Source organism: Actinia tenebrosa, unplaced genomic scaffold (assembly GCF_029948245.1).
Source record: "Actinia tenebrosa isolate PJP-AT-01 unplaced genomic scaffold, QUT_ActTen_1.0 PGA_scaffold1__47_contigs__length_23844297, whole genome shotgun sequence".
NCBI classification, from domain to species: Eukaryota; Metazoa; Cnidaria; class Anthozoa; order Actiniaria; family Actiniidae; genus Actinia; species Actinia tenebrosa.
Window position 1 is genome coordinate 13,610,492 of NW_028292578.1, and position 15,344 is coordinate 13,625,835.

Here is a 15,344-nt window from a genome sequence, read left to right on the forward strand (position 1 = left end):
TTTACAAAAGTTACAGAATTTTTTGTAACAACATAGAAATACATTTGAGAATATAAGTAATGATTCTTTAATATAATAGGTTAGGGCAAAGCAAAACAAAATAAGATCAGGCAGTCAGTTTATGGGGGAAAGTGAGTTGTATAATTCAATACACTGAATTGCCAACAATTTGGCAATTAATGCATTTAAAAAAATAGTGACATCTGTATATTAAGTCAATTATTGTTTAATTTAGTATTAGTTAGATCTAATTCCTTGTCATGATAAAGCAGTAACTATATATATGTTCAACAAAATTTGAGAAATTTCTAAAATGTCCAATATTATGGCGAATGAAGATCTAGCATACTTAAACAATTCTATGTTAAAATCAACTAATAGTTCAACTTTAAACAGATATATCTTATTACAACATGAAAAAAAAAAATCAAAATGCAAATTTTAATGCACAAATTATGTCAATTTGATTGTATTGCTTTTTCTTGTCCAGTAATCCTGTCACTTTCAATGACTTGTTTCTTGCCAACTTTGTCCATTCCCATCTTGTTGATTTTTTTTCCATTTCACTTTCAAGAATCAGCCTGAAATAATGATTGAAATAATGACATCAATACTTAATCCTTTATAAACAGCAGGACATTAAAAAACAGTTTTTTTTAACAACTTGTGTTCTTTGCTCTGAGCTAGTTATACCTCAGTGCTTTCTGTTCCCAAACTTTTAGAATAAATCACAATTAACCTAGTCCCGCATTATGACATTAATAACTTGATTGATTTTGTGACATGTTTTAAATTGATCTACATACATTCCACTTGTGTAACTCAACTGAAGACCAATTTTGCTTTCGATTTTGATGTATAGTTCCATCTCGCTTATATAAAACTTGATGGAGTTGGATGGAGTCTCGAACGATGGACTGCAGGCCACTTTATGTAATTTATCCAGTCTCCATTGCAGGATGGGGTTGTCATAGATTTCAATCGTAGCCTGTTAGAACAATTCATTGATTTGTTAATTATGTACATGTACGTATAGTCATTTCCAAAAACAATATTTGTATTTTTGGAAACCCTTTTTTGGACTAAATGTTATGATTAAAAAAATTGATACAATTTTTCTTATGTTTGATTTGAGAACAGACCATAGAAAAGTTACATAGATTTGTTAGAATTGAAATAGAAAAATCAAAAATATCTTTGAGAAAATTTTCAGACTGATTTCCTTAAAACGTTTTATTAAATTTTTATCATATAATCAGTATAATCCAGACTAGAATATCCCTCTAAAGTATTCATATTCAATTCAATCTTGCTTTACGGTTGAGATTAACTTTTACATTTGGGTCCCCCTTTCACCATTTCGATGCCCCTCCCGAAATTTTCTGGATTGTCATGATATACATGATATACATCATTTCATAGTATGATGTATAGCTGCTTTAAACTGTTTGTGATTTGAAAATACAGTATGCTCACATGCTTATAGCATTATATTGACAATCATACTTACATTGGTGTTGGTCCTAACTTCCAGAAGCTTGGTATACATATAATCTAAATGTTTTCCAACATTGTTTTGGATATGGTCTGGCATATTTTCAAATTTTACTATGGCACCACACTCCATTGGGCAAGCAAATTCATCCCCTTTACAGCCATTCTTGAGGTGAGTCAGGACATTCCCTCTGTTACAAAAAAATGACATAATTTTAGACTACAAATATAGTTTCATGCACCGACTATTCATCTGTGATTGGTTGTCCTGCACTGTCCAGTGATCATATGTAGTGATTCTACTGATAGCAAGTTTTGTGTAATATTCATACTAATTGCCATCAATTCCATACTGTGCAATGATTTTCAATCTTTCTTTCCTGTGGCATGTTATAAGTGATGGAAGGATAAACGTTAAGCTATATAAACACACTTCTACGTGTAGTAATTACCTTAGAACAGTGGATTCAGAGCATCTGTTTGGGCACTCGGTTTTTCTGAATGGGCATGAAGTGTTGGTGTGCTCATCCATGCACCTTGCTGGCACCAGAGCTCTACATTCTTGGCATGATTCTTTGCGGAACCGACATTGCTGCTGATGCTGCTGAAGTTCATAGGCATAAATGACTGCTTTGCAGCCACCAAATTTGCATTTCATCAGCCTCATTGCACAGTTGTTTTTGTGCTCCTTCAGTTGATCCACCTTCCCCGTCCACTGGCACATTTCAGCTGTAGACACATCACCACCAAGTGAGGATGGGCATTTAACTCTCATTCTTCCAATGATGTTTTGCAGTGGCCTGTTTTTGGTTGGCAGTTGGCCACCAATGTAAGCCCTGTCTAAAGGGCATTTGTAGAAGGTTCTTTTCATTGCTTCCTTTAGACAGGTTTCACAAAATGAATGGCCATCTTTGCAGACTACAGGTTCATAGCACACAGCAAGACTGTAAGAAAAGAAAATACAAACTATTATGAAACTGATTGAAAACTGTTTGCATGCATATTGGCCAGTTGCAAAACGAGCAAGGGACTGGGTCCTAGTTTCAAAAACTAATTAAATTAAGGTTCCTGGCAAAATTTATCCTTATACATGAAGAACAACATAGGGCAAGCTCACTGACCAAGTTTCATGTTTGACCTCATAGAAACAAAGTTATGAGCATTTGAAATTTTTTTAATGTGATCGAATTTTCAATTCATACTAATTTTGTGAGTATTTTCCTTTTGAAAGGGTCTGTCTGTGAAATAAGTCAAATTATTGAGACTTGTTTCCAGTCCCCTGCTCGTTTTGCAACTGGCCAATTATTTTAAACAAGAAGTTTGTTTTTCTGTTCACCCATTTAAGTGCTGAGTAACAAAGTAAAAAAACTGAAGGCTAAAATAAAAACAAGTGATTGCAAAAAGACTGAGCATTTTGTTTTGTACATTTTATTATTGCTTACTTGTTAGAGACAAGTCATTTTATTTTACAGGCAGAGTGGGGCTGGTGTATTTTGATTTTCATACCCCTCCCCAAAAAATTATCCCTTCCCCTAAAAATTATTTTTCTTAGCCCTGTCCATTACGGAGCATAAAAAATGCCACCCATCCCTGTAAAGATCACTGGTCCCTATATTGCAAATAAAGTGTATGATTTTTTTGTTTTTGGGTTACTGATTTGTTATATTTAGGGGGAGCTGAAAACCAAATATAGAACCCAGTCTTTTTTGGTATATTTTTAGGTTGTTGAAAGATAAGACACAATAGAATGTTCATGGCTATCGTTTGGTTTTTTGATCTCTTAGGGATCAAAAAATTGTAAAGCATACCCATAAAAACTAGCCTGCGTCACATCCGGAATTTTCTTCGTTTACGACGAAAATTCCGGATGTGACGCAGGCTAATAAAAACGAACTTCTGGTTTCTATCCCCAAGCTTTTAATCTAGGAGTCTCCCCTCCCCCTGGCCTTTTACGGCAAAATTACTGTTCTACACAATAGGTTTTAAATAATGTACCATAACCTACAGCGGTACAAATCTATGAGAAACGAGATATGCATTGTTATTTCAGTTTTGTTACGATTATTTAGGTAATTTTCTGCGTGATGTGCGTCATTGTTATACTTCTTTTTGGAAAGACAAACGTCAGATCATGTTTCAAACTTACCAAATTGGACATATTACATCAGGATCAACCTCTTCTAGGAAAATCTCCTTCGGGTAGCTTTCGCATGAATTGCTGTCCACAGTCATTGTCGGTCAAGTTAGCGTCTGAAGGTTAAAACTGGGCTTACTGGACATCCGAACCAACGCGAACCAGAAGATAACAATAGAACGTGGACATTAAGTGATTTTTGACATGTTTACAAAGTACGCTGCCAAACCCATTTTTAAAATTCCTAAAATCCCAATAATTGTTTTGATCTTTCGGCTTCATTCATTTGTTTATTTGAAAATTTACCACGCTTTCCTTGTCTTTAGCATCGGTTTCTGCAAATCAAAGTGATTTCATGTAGTAAAAACGCTTAGAGTTCCATTTTATATTTTCAAAGATATCGATATCGGCGCGCGTTATTTGATTTCCAGGAAATGCATGATTGACATCTGTCAATAATGTTACATGAGTTTTTTTGTTGTTTAGCAATAGCGATGCGCGGACGTGACGTCACTAAAATGTAACGTAATACGAGGGTCGGACATTCGAACCGGATGTGCTATACATTTACTATAATATTGTATGGCAAAACAAGATAGTTTATTGAAGAAAAAAGTAGTTATTTTGACCGAAAACGACGACGTTCCTGGCTCAAAATTTACCAGCTGCCCTGAAGATTATACGGTTGAGCAACTAAAGCGCTGGTTAAAGTGCAGAGGCCTAAAACAAAGTGGCAAACGTCAAGAGTTAATCACTCGTGTCAAGGACTGTATCGCCAGTGGAAATCACCATTTACTCGATCATGGAATCGATGATGGAAAATGGCTGAAAGCCAAGGAAGATCGAGAGAATGGATGTAGTTTAGCCCACAACAAATCTCTCGTACCTGATCCACCAGAGAAGAACTGGAGGCTATTTCCTTCGAATAATATTCCATCATTGTTTAACTACGGGCACGTGTATCACTATGCCTTAGAGTCGCTTCCTGCCCGCAGTGATCAGTGATCAGTGATCAGAAGTCAGTCCAACGAAGTGTTTCATTAGTTCTGAGTTTTCCTTTACAATTTCATAAGATACGTTACTAACCACCTTTGTTAATACTTCTCTTGAGTTGATAGCAGCATTTCTCATCATCATGGTTTCGAGTTTAAGGGCCAGTTCGTGCTTGCTTACATCTGTTTGTGTCGCAAACTCACGACTTTTAGCTGGCTTCTGTAAGTCATCCTCTGGTGTGGGATTCTCATTAAATTCAGTGCTGTTATCAACTTTAGCTTCGTTGATGACTGAAGATGGTTGGTCTTGGCTTGCCTCCGATCGACTTCGTTTACAGCAGGTCCACATCAGCCTGTGGCTGCGTAGTTTAGTTAACCTGCTTAACAAATAAAAGTATGTATGTATGTATGTATGTATGTATGTACAAGGAACGGCGTCCGCATGTCTTTCACGTGGCGGCTTTCGCTTTCGTCTTGACGCTTTCAATACTTCCCTTTGGCTCAGAGTTGCCTTCAAGGGCACATCGAACTCCTCTGTAGGTCCTGCCTCTCCTGGCCAATGCAAGTAGCATATATATGTGTGTTTTGTGACACGATCTACTGTAAAAGCTTTATCTCGACCACAAGCATTAACCCATCTAGTACATCTCTCGAGTCCTTGCACAGGTAGCCCAAGCTTGGTTTCTGTGGTGTCCTGTTATAAGGAAATGTATGGGGAATCATCAAAAATTTCAATAAAATCATCAAAACGTGAAATAAAGCCTTGAAATTTAACCCTATCATTGAGAAATAGCACTTCTTTCGCTCTGCGTGGTTATTTTTTGAATTTAGCCCGTTTTAAGGACTTTTTTCCCCACCAGTAAGAAATAAGAGAAGGTTGGAAACTCGGGATCCAAAAGCGAGCCATCACGAGTCTTTGAAACCTTGTACGTCTTCGAATTTTCTTTCCAGCGCCAAATTTTAGTCATGACCCTTCTCTCACATCCCTATAGAACCGAGAAAGTCGCATTAGAGATTAGTCTTCGCGTCTTTAAGCCATGAAATTTGCCTGTATTCACATACTACCTCGCTTGTTCTGACCCGTACTTGGAGCTCACTGTACACCAGTTCAACGGATTTCTTTCGGCAACCAACCCGAGGTCACGCCGGAAGTCTTCGTATCGTAAATGCGGATTCGATTTGGATATCGTATTTCTTCGAAATTATAAGTTAAATACTTTTGTATCTTAGGCTGTTAAAAAATACACTCACCATAATTTTCGAAATTATAAGTTAAATACTTTCGTATCTTAGGCCGTTAAAAAATACACTCACCATAATTTTCGAAATCATAAGTTAAATACTTTTGTATCTTAGGCCGTTAAAAAATACACTCACCATAATTTCGAAGAAATACGATATCCAAATCGAATCCGCATTTACGATACGAAGACTTCCGGCGTGACCTCGGGTGGGTTGCCGAAAGAAATCCGTCGAACTGGTGTACAGTGAGCTCCAAGTACGGGTCAGAACAAGCGAGGTAGTATGTGAATACAGGCAAATTTCATGGCTTAAAGACGCGAAGACTAATCTCTAATGCGACTTTCTCGGTTCTATAGGGATGTGAGAGAAGGGTCATGACTAAAATTTGGCGCTGGAAAGAAAATTCGAAGACGTACAAGGTTTCAAAGACTCGTGATGGCTCGCTTTTGGATCCCGAGTTTCCAACCTTCTCTTATTTCTTACTGGTGGGGAAAAAAGTCCTTAAAACGGGCTAAATTCAAAAAATAACCACGCAGAGCGAAAGAAGTGCTATTTCTCAATGATCGGGTTAAATTTCAAGGCTTTATTTCACGTTTAGATGATTTTATTGAAATTTTTGATGATTCCCCATACATTTCCTTATAACAGGACACCACAGAAACCAAGCTTGGGCTACCTGTGGTCCTTGGGACTTCTTTGGGAACGGTAGAAATATCGGTTTACTTTCCTGCAATCTCTTCTTTAGCGCCGGGTGAAGCAAATCAGGATATCTAGAATTACTCTTACACTCTCCCCAACAGCAGTGCTTTGTCGCGACCATTTACAGCACAAAATATTCGACAACAACTATATATTCTTCCCTTCGACTCACTATTCTTTAGCAATGTTTGTCCGACCTTTGCGGGGGGTCCAAAGTTGACGTAATCTATTTTTAGAACGTCCGCGCATCGCTATTGGACACTAGTATTAAGTATCAGATGCATCGTGCTTGTTTGTGCTAAACATCTCTGTGGAGGACTTTGTATTTACCGTAATCTTCTTCTTTCGAACCGTGGATAAGATCTTACAATTTTCGTTATGGTGAGTTTCCTACTTTTGAGGTGTATCAGGTGGTTTGTCGATTAGGTTTAGTATCTTTAAATCGGTACTAAAGACGAAGTGGAACAGCCGAAGAGCTCACATGGCGTGTGTTGTTGTATAAAACCTAGTCAATACTTGGCTGAAGATATAACTGAAACGTTCCTATTATTTTCAGGACAACAACAATGAAATGCACTCAAGTCAAGGTCAAGAAGATCAGCAGGTCAGTTAGTTTACTGAACAGCCGAAGAGCTCACGTGGTGTGTTGTAGTTGTATAGAAGTTCTTAGTAATACTTGACTGAATATATGACCGAAACGTTTACTATTTCAGGACAACAACAACAATCAAGTGCAGCCAAGTCAAGGTCAAGAAGAGCAGCAGGTGTGTTGGTAAATCAATGGAATTGACTTCAGAGTCAACCATTAAGAGTACGGATATTTTACTAAATCACATGACAGATCGGGGAGAAGGCAGGTTGAAGCGCGCCAAAAGCGCGCCAGTATCGTCCCAGGCCACTCTCTGTCAGCTATCCGGATTCCAAAATGGCGGACGCATTCGAGCTGACGGAGCTGTAAGGGGGGTACCCTGACAAGACGCTCCTGTCGGAATTATCTTTCAGAACAGATTAATCGCACTTCATCTTTACGAAACTGTTATCTATCAATCATTATATTTTATTGTTCATGATAAATTGTCACATTGTATACGTTATTCGTTTTTGAGAGCAAGTGGCGTGAGTAAACGAAGGACATTCATGGCGCAGCCATATTCTACCAAATGTCAAGCAGAAAACATCTCATTACTTGTAAGGCCTTTTTTTGTAAGGCATTTTTTGGCCCAGACTCAATCAACAACTCGCTAGTATACAGAAGTTTATTACATGAAATCATTTTATCATTTGCTTTGCAGGCCAATGGAAATACAATCTCAAGAGTAGGACACGTAAGCTTATGTTTCAGTAGATACCGTTAATTAGAAACACCATAAATTTGGTGTCTATAATAACAAGAGTCCATTATAAGAGTGGGGAATATTCAATAAGTAAATTTTATACATTTTATTCATTTATGGATGTTAATTCTTATTTTTCTTTTTCTTTGTAGCATGCTCGATTAGCAAACAACATCGCCCAAAGTGTGAGGCAGCAATTTGTGAGACCTCAACCTTTGGGTGATCTTGTAGTACCTACAAGATCATCACAAAATAGGAGAAGAGGGAGAGGCAGGACACAAAACTCCTCTCCCTCTAGAAGAGAGCAGCACTATATCTTTGATGCGGTTGTGCTAAACCAAAATGTAAACTCCGTCCCAAGAGGGAATAGCAGACAAAGTCTTGTTTCTTCTGGGCTGTTGAAACAAATGGTTTTAGCAAAAGGTTGCCCAGCAGGGGAAACCCTGGAGCAAATTAAGCAGCTTTTCCCCATTTTGAGGTAACGATATGTAATTCCAGTAAATTTCTCTGTGATGTAAGTTACATAGATGTGATTTTTCCCCCTTATCTCTAGGGACAAGAGCTTTCATATAATGGAATGTGTGGGGAATAATACCCTTGCCCTATCTGTTAGAGACCCCGTACAGTGTACAGCAAGAGACTTAAATTCTGTGAGAGGTCAGGGAAGCCTCTATTTGAGGCTAACCAATGCATCTGTAAGATTGGTAAGGAAGTATAATTTACGTTTTTCATCATTCATGCATCCAGTTTTCATATTTGTATTATGTGCCGCACTGTTAGTTGTGATTTTGTAGTGCATGTGGCAAAAGATTCACATTATTATTTGTTTTCCCTATCTCAGGGAAATGGAAGGTCAAATCCAAGAAACAGAGGTACATGTTCAAATAAATAAAAAAATACTATAAAATTAGAATAACAGTAATTATTTCCATAATATCTTGGAAATTGTTGCCTGCAGTTATCATCAGTATGTTTCTAAATGACTCTAATTTGTAATTGTAGGACAGCTCTTTCGCCAAAATATGAATGCAACTTTGGCTGCTGATCAAGATGTAGATGATGATTCATATATTGACACTTTGATGAGTGAAATGGATATGCCATCAATAGGTATCAAATGATAAACAACAAACATGAAATTCATTTCTGTATCACTTGTATCAACTGCACCATTACTAGCAAAGGTCAAACGTATATTTTTTACAATGCTATTTTGGTTTGCAGAAGACTCTACTGCTGGTCAGGGGTCTGGAGTACAACAAGGTATGATATAAAATAATACTACTAGTAAAAAAAAATTATTCGCATGTTTACAATTACATTATGAAGCATGTTTTAATTAATTGAGCATTGCTTTCTACTCTCTTTACAGGCAGCAGGTCCTTTTGCTAGCAACGCAGAAGCCCAGGCTGTGAGTATAAAATACCTGCTATTGTGAGTCACTGTGCGGTCAATACATTATTCTTGGTTTGCAATCATTCTCAAGAGAACAAAATAACAATAGGCACTTAGATGATATAACAAAGAAATAATTGAAAATTCTTTCGTCAAGTCCATGTAACATGGCGGCTGTTGCAAACGATCAATATAATATATAGTTGCCTGCTGTATGCATTTAAATTTTTATTTAAATATGCAAATGTACCACATGCATTTGATCATTTTACATATAGGTGTGATTTATCTCTTACAGTTACGACAAGCAAGGAGAAATAGGGTGGGCCAAGAAACAACGGATGGGGTCTTCGTGAAGGCAAAGTGTGGAGGCAAAACATTCACAAGATGTTTTAATATAGGCTCATGTTATCAAGTATGCTTTAAAGTTAAAATATACTGTTGTGATATATAACCAAAACATTTTTGCAACTTTTAAGTGTGTATGTATGCCTTTTCTCTGTTATTTTTGCTTCCAGTGATATATATAATATAGACAACCATTAACTGCCAACAATTTGGTAGAAGTTTCGGTCTTCAGCTATTTACAACTATTTACAATACTTCGTAACTGGATGTAATCATAAAATTTATAAATATATATTGTTATCAATTCTTTAGTTGATATGTTGGATAACAAGTTTATTTCAATATACATAGTCTCATTATTATTATTATTATTTAAAATTATTTTTTGTTTTTGTAGGAAGTATATGACTGGATTGGTTGCAGAGAGGACCTGCCTCTACACTTTATCCTCCTCAGGACCCCAAACCCGTGCCCCATCAAGAGAGATGAGAAAATCTCCCAGAGTGAAACAGTTGTTGTTTCTGAGGTGGTAAGTGATGCAGAAGATCACACCTATTTGAAAATAATTGAATGATTAAAATATGTCTCTTATTTGTTTTCAGACTCAAGAACAAGAGTTCGGAAAAATGCATACAACTGTAAGTACTTTCGTACTTACTGAACAATGGCATTGATAATATTACTGTCTTATTTTCTTGATAAAAGAGGTTTACAAAAATGAAGGACCGGTGGAGGTATCGGCTGGACCTGACCTTTTGTATGTAACAAGCAATGTACTGTACCAATCCCCTTAGCATTGGGTTGTCGTATGCAAAAACGAAGGACCGGTGGAGGTATCGGCTGGACCTGACCTTTTGTATGTAACAAGCAATGTACTGTACCCAACCCCTTAGCATTGGGTTGTCGTATGCAAAAACGAAGGACCGGTGGAGGTATTGGCTGGACCTGACCTTTTGTATGTAACAAGCAATGTTTTGTACCTTATGTAACAAGCAATGTACTATAACTCCCCTATATTACTTTTACTATTGTTATTACTGTTATTATTATTATTATAACTTTTATTATTATTATTGCTGTTATTATTATTATAACTTTTACTATTATTATTACTGTTATTATTTTTACTGTTATTAATATTACTGTTATTATTGTTGTTGTTGTTCTTCTTATTATTATTATCAAATTTAACTCTATTATTAATAATGTCGTTCTTTTTATTGTTTAAAAAGAACAATATTATTAAGTTATCCAATGTCATTACTTCAGACATTGATATTTGTTTTTTGCAGGTGTCACTTCGGGGAGATTTCGTCTACACCAATGACAATGAATCGACAATCAACGAAGGCGATTCTGGTGAGTGGCAAAAAATAGGTAATTGCTTTGATTTTATATAATTACTAATCCAACATTTTGTTGGTGCAGCAGGGGAAGAAAACAAAAAATACCGAAAAAGAGGGAGAACAAGCAAGGAGAAGAAAAACAAAAAGAAGAAGTTGTAATCTCCCCAAGATAAAGAGTGCAAATAATGTAACTAGGGAGTAGTACCAGAGTGTCAAACCACGCTATGTTTGCACTCAAGGCCCCAAGGCCCAGTCCACACGTATTCTTCGTTTGCAATAGACGTCATAGCCGCCATGTTGGAAGAATTTGACAAAAGATTTTTCATTGAATTCTTTTGTCATATCTTCCAACATGGCGGACATCCCTTTTGTTGTTGTGCTCTCTTGGGATTGATTGCAAACCAAGAATCCGGTTATTTTTGAATCTTCCGTCCTCGAGTATCCTGTGGATGCGGTAGTTGAATCCGCAACTTTTTCAAAACGGTCTCAGAGGATTTGTTCATATTTCATTTTTGTGCTATTTCCAGGTTATAATATTTGCACTCTTAAGGTGGTAAATAGGACATTTGCACTATTGCATCATGATCCTCTACTACCAGAATCCCTTGCCTTGTTATAATTTGAATATGAAAGAAAATTCGTGAAGCACTCTGGTAGTAGTGGTCAAAGGACGTCCTATTACCCATCTTTCTTTTTTACAAACATTAATTAATAGGCCTGGATTCAATAGACTGTTTTAGATTTGTTGTTTGTTGTGCCCATTTCAGACCCTATGATGCTACTTTATTTCAATAAAATTTCATGTGGTCTGGAATGGACAATTCGAATACGAAGCTAAAACATTCCTGTTTGTACTCTAGCTATGTATGCAATAGTAAATATATAAGTAGTGTGAGAAACCACTCTCAAGTTATTGTTCAGAAATATGTGAGGGCGCTGGCCTTGGTAAAATCGAGAAACATGTAGTCTAATAATCACAGAATGTTTAAAAGGATAAATCGCTGTCTCCATAGATTATTCACTAAATGCAAAATGCAGTATTTTTAGTATATTTCTCGTAATTACAAACTGCTGTCGTATTGAATTTTCTTCTTGCTTTTAATCAAATAAGCTGGGATATGGTCGGAGCAATACAATTGTTAGTTGATATTTATTTTGTTACCATTTATTTCAGCACCTATTCTTGCTTTTATAAGTAATGCTATACAAAAGTCGTAAGAAAATGAAAAATAAAATAATTGATCTCAGGACACACGTGTATTCAAATTGAAATTCATTATTTAATACGTGACCCTTAGTTTAAGGGTTAAGGTCAGGACTAGGGCCAGGTCACTTAACTGGGAAAAATAAGCCTTCATTAGACACAATTGATAAAACTGAACTAAATGATGAAAAATAGTTCTGAAAGTAATGTTTTTCTTCATTCCTGACCCCTTTTTTTGGCCAAAAATTCCTGATTGCATGTGTTATCATGGTTATCAAGACCATGCATTCATTCAGGAGCGAAGAGCAAGACGTTATTAATCCTTATGGGGTTTGGCTAGGGACTTTTTCACTAGGGCTTTCTGAAAAAAAAATCAGACGGCACCCCACAGTCCGCAATACACCCCCTACCCACTCCGATACCATTGAAGGCTTATTTAAGTCTAATTTATGTTCAGAAAGGGTGTAAAGACTATATATATTTTACACTAAGATAGGATGCCACAAGTTGGAAAACTCCGAAGATCAGGCGAAAAGATTACACACGATATGCTTCCGAACTATTGTCGACTGACAAACCTTTCCGATTTTCGTCCGATTATATTACGAGCGTAGTTCGAACCCATCATTCTTTGCGGTCGTGTTCGAAATAATTTCGAACTCGAAATAATTCCGAACTCCAAATCATTCCGAGCTCAAAATAATTCTGGACTCGAAATAATTCCGAACTCGAAATATCCAAAACTAGCGGAAAGCAAATTCGGAAAGCACATTCGGAAAGCTTTGGAAACCGGAATTTTTTTACGGATGGCGCTCCATAGTTAATGTGTAGCCGTGCAACTGGTGAAAGTATAACCAATATCTAGTGGGTACAGCTAAAAAAAACTGTTTGAAAACGAAGGGTACTGAGGCAAGGAATTCTGCTGTCATATCTGAAAAGTATTTTAATTAGTAAAGATGTCATTCTCCTTTATTATCAATTATGAATTATCATTGTCCTTGTCCTGGTTCTATTTACAGTCAACATACATCACTTTCCTCTTGTTTGAAGTAACAAGTAACTGGCCATCGTTTAAAACCGTAAGATACTTGGGTGAAGTGCATCTACAAGTCTTGCCAACCAAACGACCATATAACGTGAACTTTTGGATGCGGTTATTCCCACGATCACAGACCAGTAGATGATGGTCATTATCAATAGCCAGGCCCCATGGTTCACTCAGCTGACCATCAGCACTGTCGCCAATTGTCGATATTCTAGTCAATACGCCATACTCCTTCCCAAATACAAGGATTACATTTTTCGTATAGTCACTGACGTAAAAACGTCCATCGTATGTTACAGCACTCACAGGGCCAAAATTGTCCTTCTCAAACGTTGAGTCGTACAAACCAAAGTGATATTGATAGTCACCGTCTCTTGTGAAGACTTGAACACGATGATTACCAAGATCACAAACAATGATGTTCCCATCGACATCAACGTGTACTCCTTGCGGATAAAGAAATTGACCATTTCCTTTTCCTTTCCTACCAAAGGTCTTTATCAATGCCCCTATTGTAGTGTTCACTATACATATTCTATGATTATTGTAATCTGCTATAACTAAATCTGTTTCATTCAGAAATGAAATACCTTGAGGGGAACGAAGGCTTGTATAGGTCAGTAAGCGATCTCCATTAGTGTTGAATACATGAACACAGTGTGAAGACTGATCTGCAACTGCGATTCTAGTGTTTTCTTTATTTACAGCTATTCCTATAAAATCTGAAGATTTTGTCTCTATACCTTTCATCTTAAACTCTTTGGTTATGTCAATCCTAAGTGGACTGTTAGATACATGGTTCCCATTCACTTGAACCTCTGCTGTCAGTTGACCAACTACTTTAGGTATGAACTCCACTTCTACTTTACCATCATTCCTTGTATAGTTTTCTTTTATTTCCACATTCTTTCCAGGGCTGATTTTAACATCAATAACATCTCTTATATGACGAGTGAGTTTTCCAGTTTTGCTTTTCGTCGATATGATCAGCTTACATATCTCTAGTGCTTCAAGTTTACCTTCAACTTCAGCGGTGCTCATCTTGTGATGTGTTTTAATTTTGCTCAAGGTTCCCAGACCAGAATTCACTTGTTTCATCAGTTCCTTGTTAAAATCAAATGTTGCTTCTAAATCTTGAATTTTTTCAATAAGTTTATCAGAAATGTTATCATTGTATTCCAAGTCTTTGACATGAATAACGTCAGTTTGAGTTCCTTTTTCTATCAGTTTCTTCATGTATTCCATGGCACCACGTGTCTGATCGAGCACAGATTGACCTTTGTCTGTTATTTTCTCAGCCTTGTCAACATCATCGTCTATTTGCTTCACCAGCTCCATCGCTTTCATTTGCAACTTTTTAATAGTCTCTTCCAGTTTTTTCTTTATTTCTCACTTTTCTTTTTCACCAGATTCTTTCAATTCTTCAGTTACTTCTTGCAATGCCTTGAATTTTTTTTCCATTGTTTGCTCACGTATTTTAAGCTGCTCAAGTTTATCAGACAGCAAAGCACTTTTACTCTTTGCATATTTTGATAAAGTGATGGTTGAATGGCCTTCATGGTCATGTTTCAAACATTCCAAGCAGATAATTTCTTCACAGTCTTTACAGAATAACTCTACTATTTTATCAACGTGGTCTACACAGTTAGTTTCTCTGCTCAACATCAGTTTGATGTCTCCTTCTTTTATCTCTACAAGAGATACAATTTTGTGATCTTTGATAAACACTGAATGGGTCTTTTCACATTCGTCACACAACGAGCGATTACACTCAAAGCAATGCCAAGATGCTGGTGGATGACTCCCAGAAACAGAACAAACCTTCTCATTTTCTACAAACTCCAACACCTTCACCATCCTTGAGTGCAGTAGACTTGGTTCTAGATCTTCCACGCTGTTTAGATATGGCAGAGGGGTTTTTGATTTACATTTAGGACACTTGAAGACTTTCTCGGTCAGCTCGACGTATATTTCTATGCAGAGCTTACAAAATGTGTGACAACACGACAAGATCTTGGGTTCAGTAAATCTATCATTACACAAGGAACATTGCACATCTTTCTTGAGGTTTTCAAGGAGAGAAGCCATTTGTACTAAGCCGTGGAATTCAG

At 36.8% G+C, this 15,344-nt stretch overlaps 3 protein-coding genes across 3 annotated transcripts; 1 reads left to right on the forward strand and 2 right to left on the reverse strand.

Annotated features, from left to right (window-relative positions):
- Positions 1-12: 12 nt before the first annotated feature.
- On the reverse strand, positions 13-5,297 carry LOC148909915 (TNF receptor-associated factor 4-like). The gene is made up of 5 exons (XM_089033327.1): positions 3,641-5,297; positions 1,947-2,438; positions 1,511-1,685; positions 807-988; positions 13-581 (listed from the first exon to the last, which is right to left on the reverse strand). The coding sequence occupies exons 1-5, from the start codon at positions 3,724-3,726 to the stop codon at positions 428-430; spliced, it is 1,089 nt and encodes a 362-aa protein (XP_088889453.1). The 5' UTR covers positions 3,727-5,297; the 3' UTR covers positions 13-427.
- A 1,799-nt stretch (positions 5,298-7,096) lies between these two features.
- LOC116304643 (uncharacterized) lies at positions 7,097-12,228 on the forward strand. Its single transcript, XM_089032463.1, has 14 exons — positions 7,097-7,165; positions 7,275-7,325; positions 7,854-7,886; positions 8,048-8,373; positions 8,449-8,599; positions 8,737-8,767; positions 8,898-9,005; positions 9,120-9,158; positions 9,272-9,306; positions 9,589-9,705; positions 10,036-10,167; positions 10,241-10,276; positions 10,931-10,997; positions 11,067-12,228. The coding sequence occupies exons 1-14, from the start codon at positions 7,133-7,135 to the stop codon at positions 11,141-11,143; spliced, it is 1,236 nt and encodes a 411-aa protein (XP_088888589.1). The 5' UTR covers positions 7,097-7,132; the 3' UTR covers positions 11,144-12,228.
- A 2,394-nt stretch (positions 12,229-14,622) lies between these two features.
- Positions 14,623-15,321, reverse strand: LOC148909916 (tripartite motif-containing protein 3-like). The gene has a single exon (XM_089032464.1). The coding sequence runs from the start codon at positions 15,319-15,321 to the stop codon at positions 14,623-14,625; it is 699 nt and encodes a 232-aa protein (XP_088888590.1).
- Between the last annotated feature and the right edge of the window lie 23 nt (positions 15,322-15,344).

What these genes read in the sequence shown, in the direction of transcription:
- LOC148909915 (XM_089033327.1), bottom strand. Translation starts at nt 3,726, where the DNA reads ATGACTGTGGACAGCAATTCATGCGAAAGCTACCCGAAGGAGATTTTC. An exon ending in GATGTAATATGTCCAATTTG is followed by an intron (nt 2,439 to 3,640) that starts GTAAGTTTGAAA and finishes CTTTTCTTACAG; the next exon opens with TCTTGCTGTGTGCTATGAAC. An exon ending in TTGAGTTACACAAGTGGAAT is followed by an intron (nt 582 to 806) that starts GTATGTAGATCA and finishes TCATTATTTCAG; the next exon opens with GCTGATTCTTGAAAGTGAAA.
- LOC148909916 (XM_089032464.1), bottom strand. Translation starts at nt 15,321, where the DNA reads ATGGCTTCTCTCCTTGAAAACCTCAAGAAAGATGTGCAATGTTCCTTG.
- LOC116304643 (XM_089032463.1), top strand. Translation starts at nt 7,133, where the DNA reads ATGCACTCAAGTCAAGGTCAAGAAGATCAGCAG. An exon ending in GTCAAATCCAAGAAACAGAG is followed by an intron (nt 8,768 to 8,897) that starts GTACATGTTCAA and finishes TTGTAATTGTAG; the next exon opens with GACAGCTCTTTCGCCAAAAT. An exon ending in GGGGTCTGGAGTACAACAAG is followed by an intron (nt 9,159 to 9,271) that starts GTATGATATAAA and finishes CTTTACAGGCAG; the next exon opens with CAGGTCCTTTTGCTAGCAAC.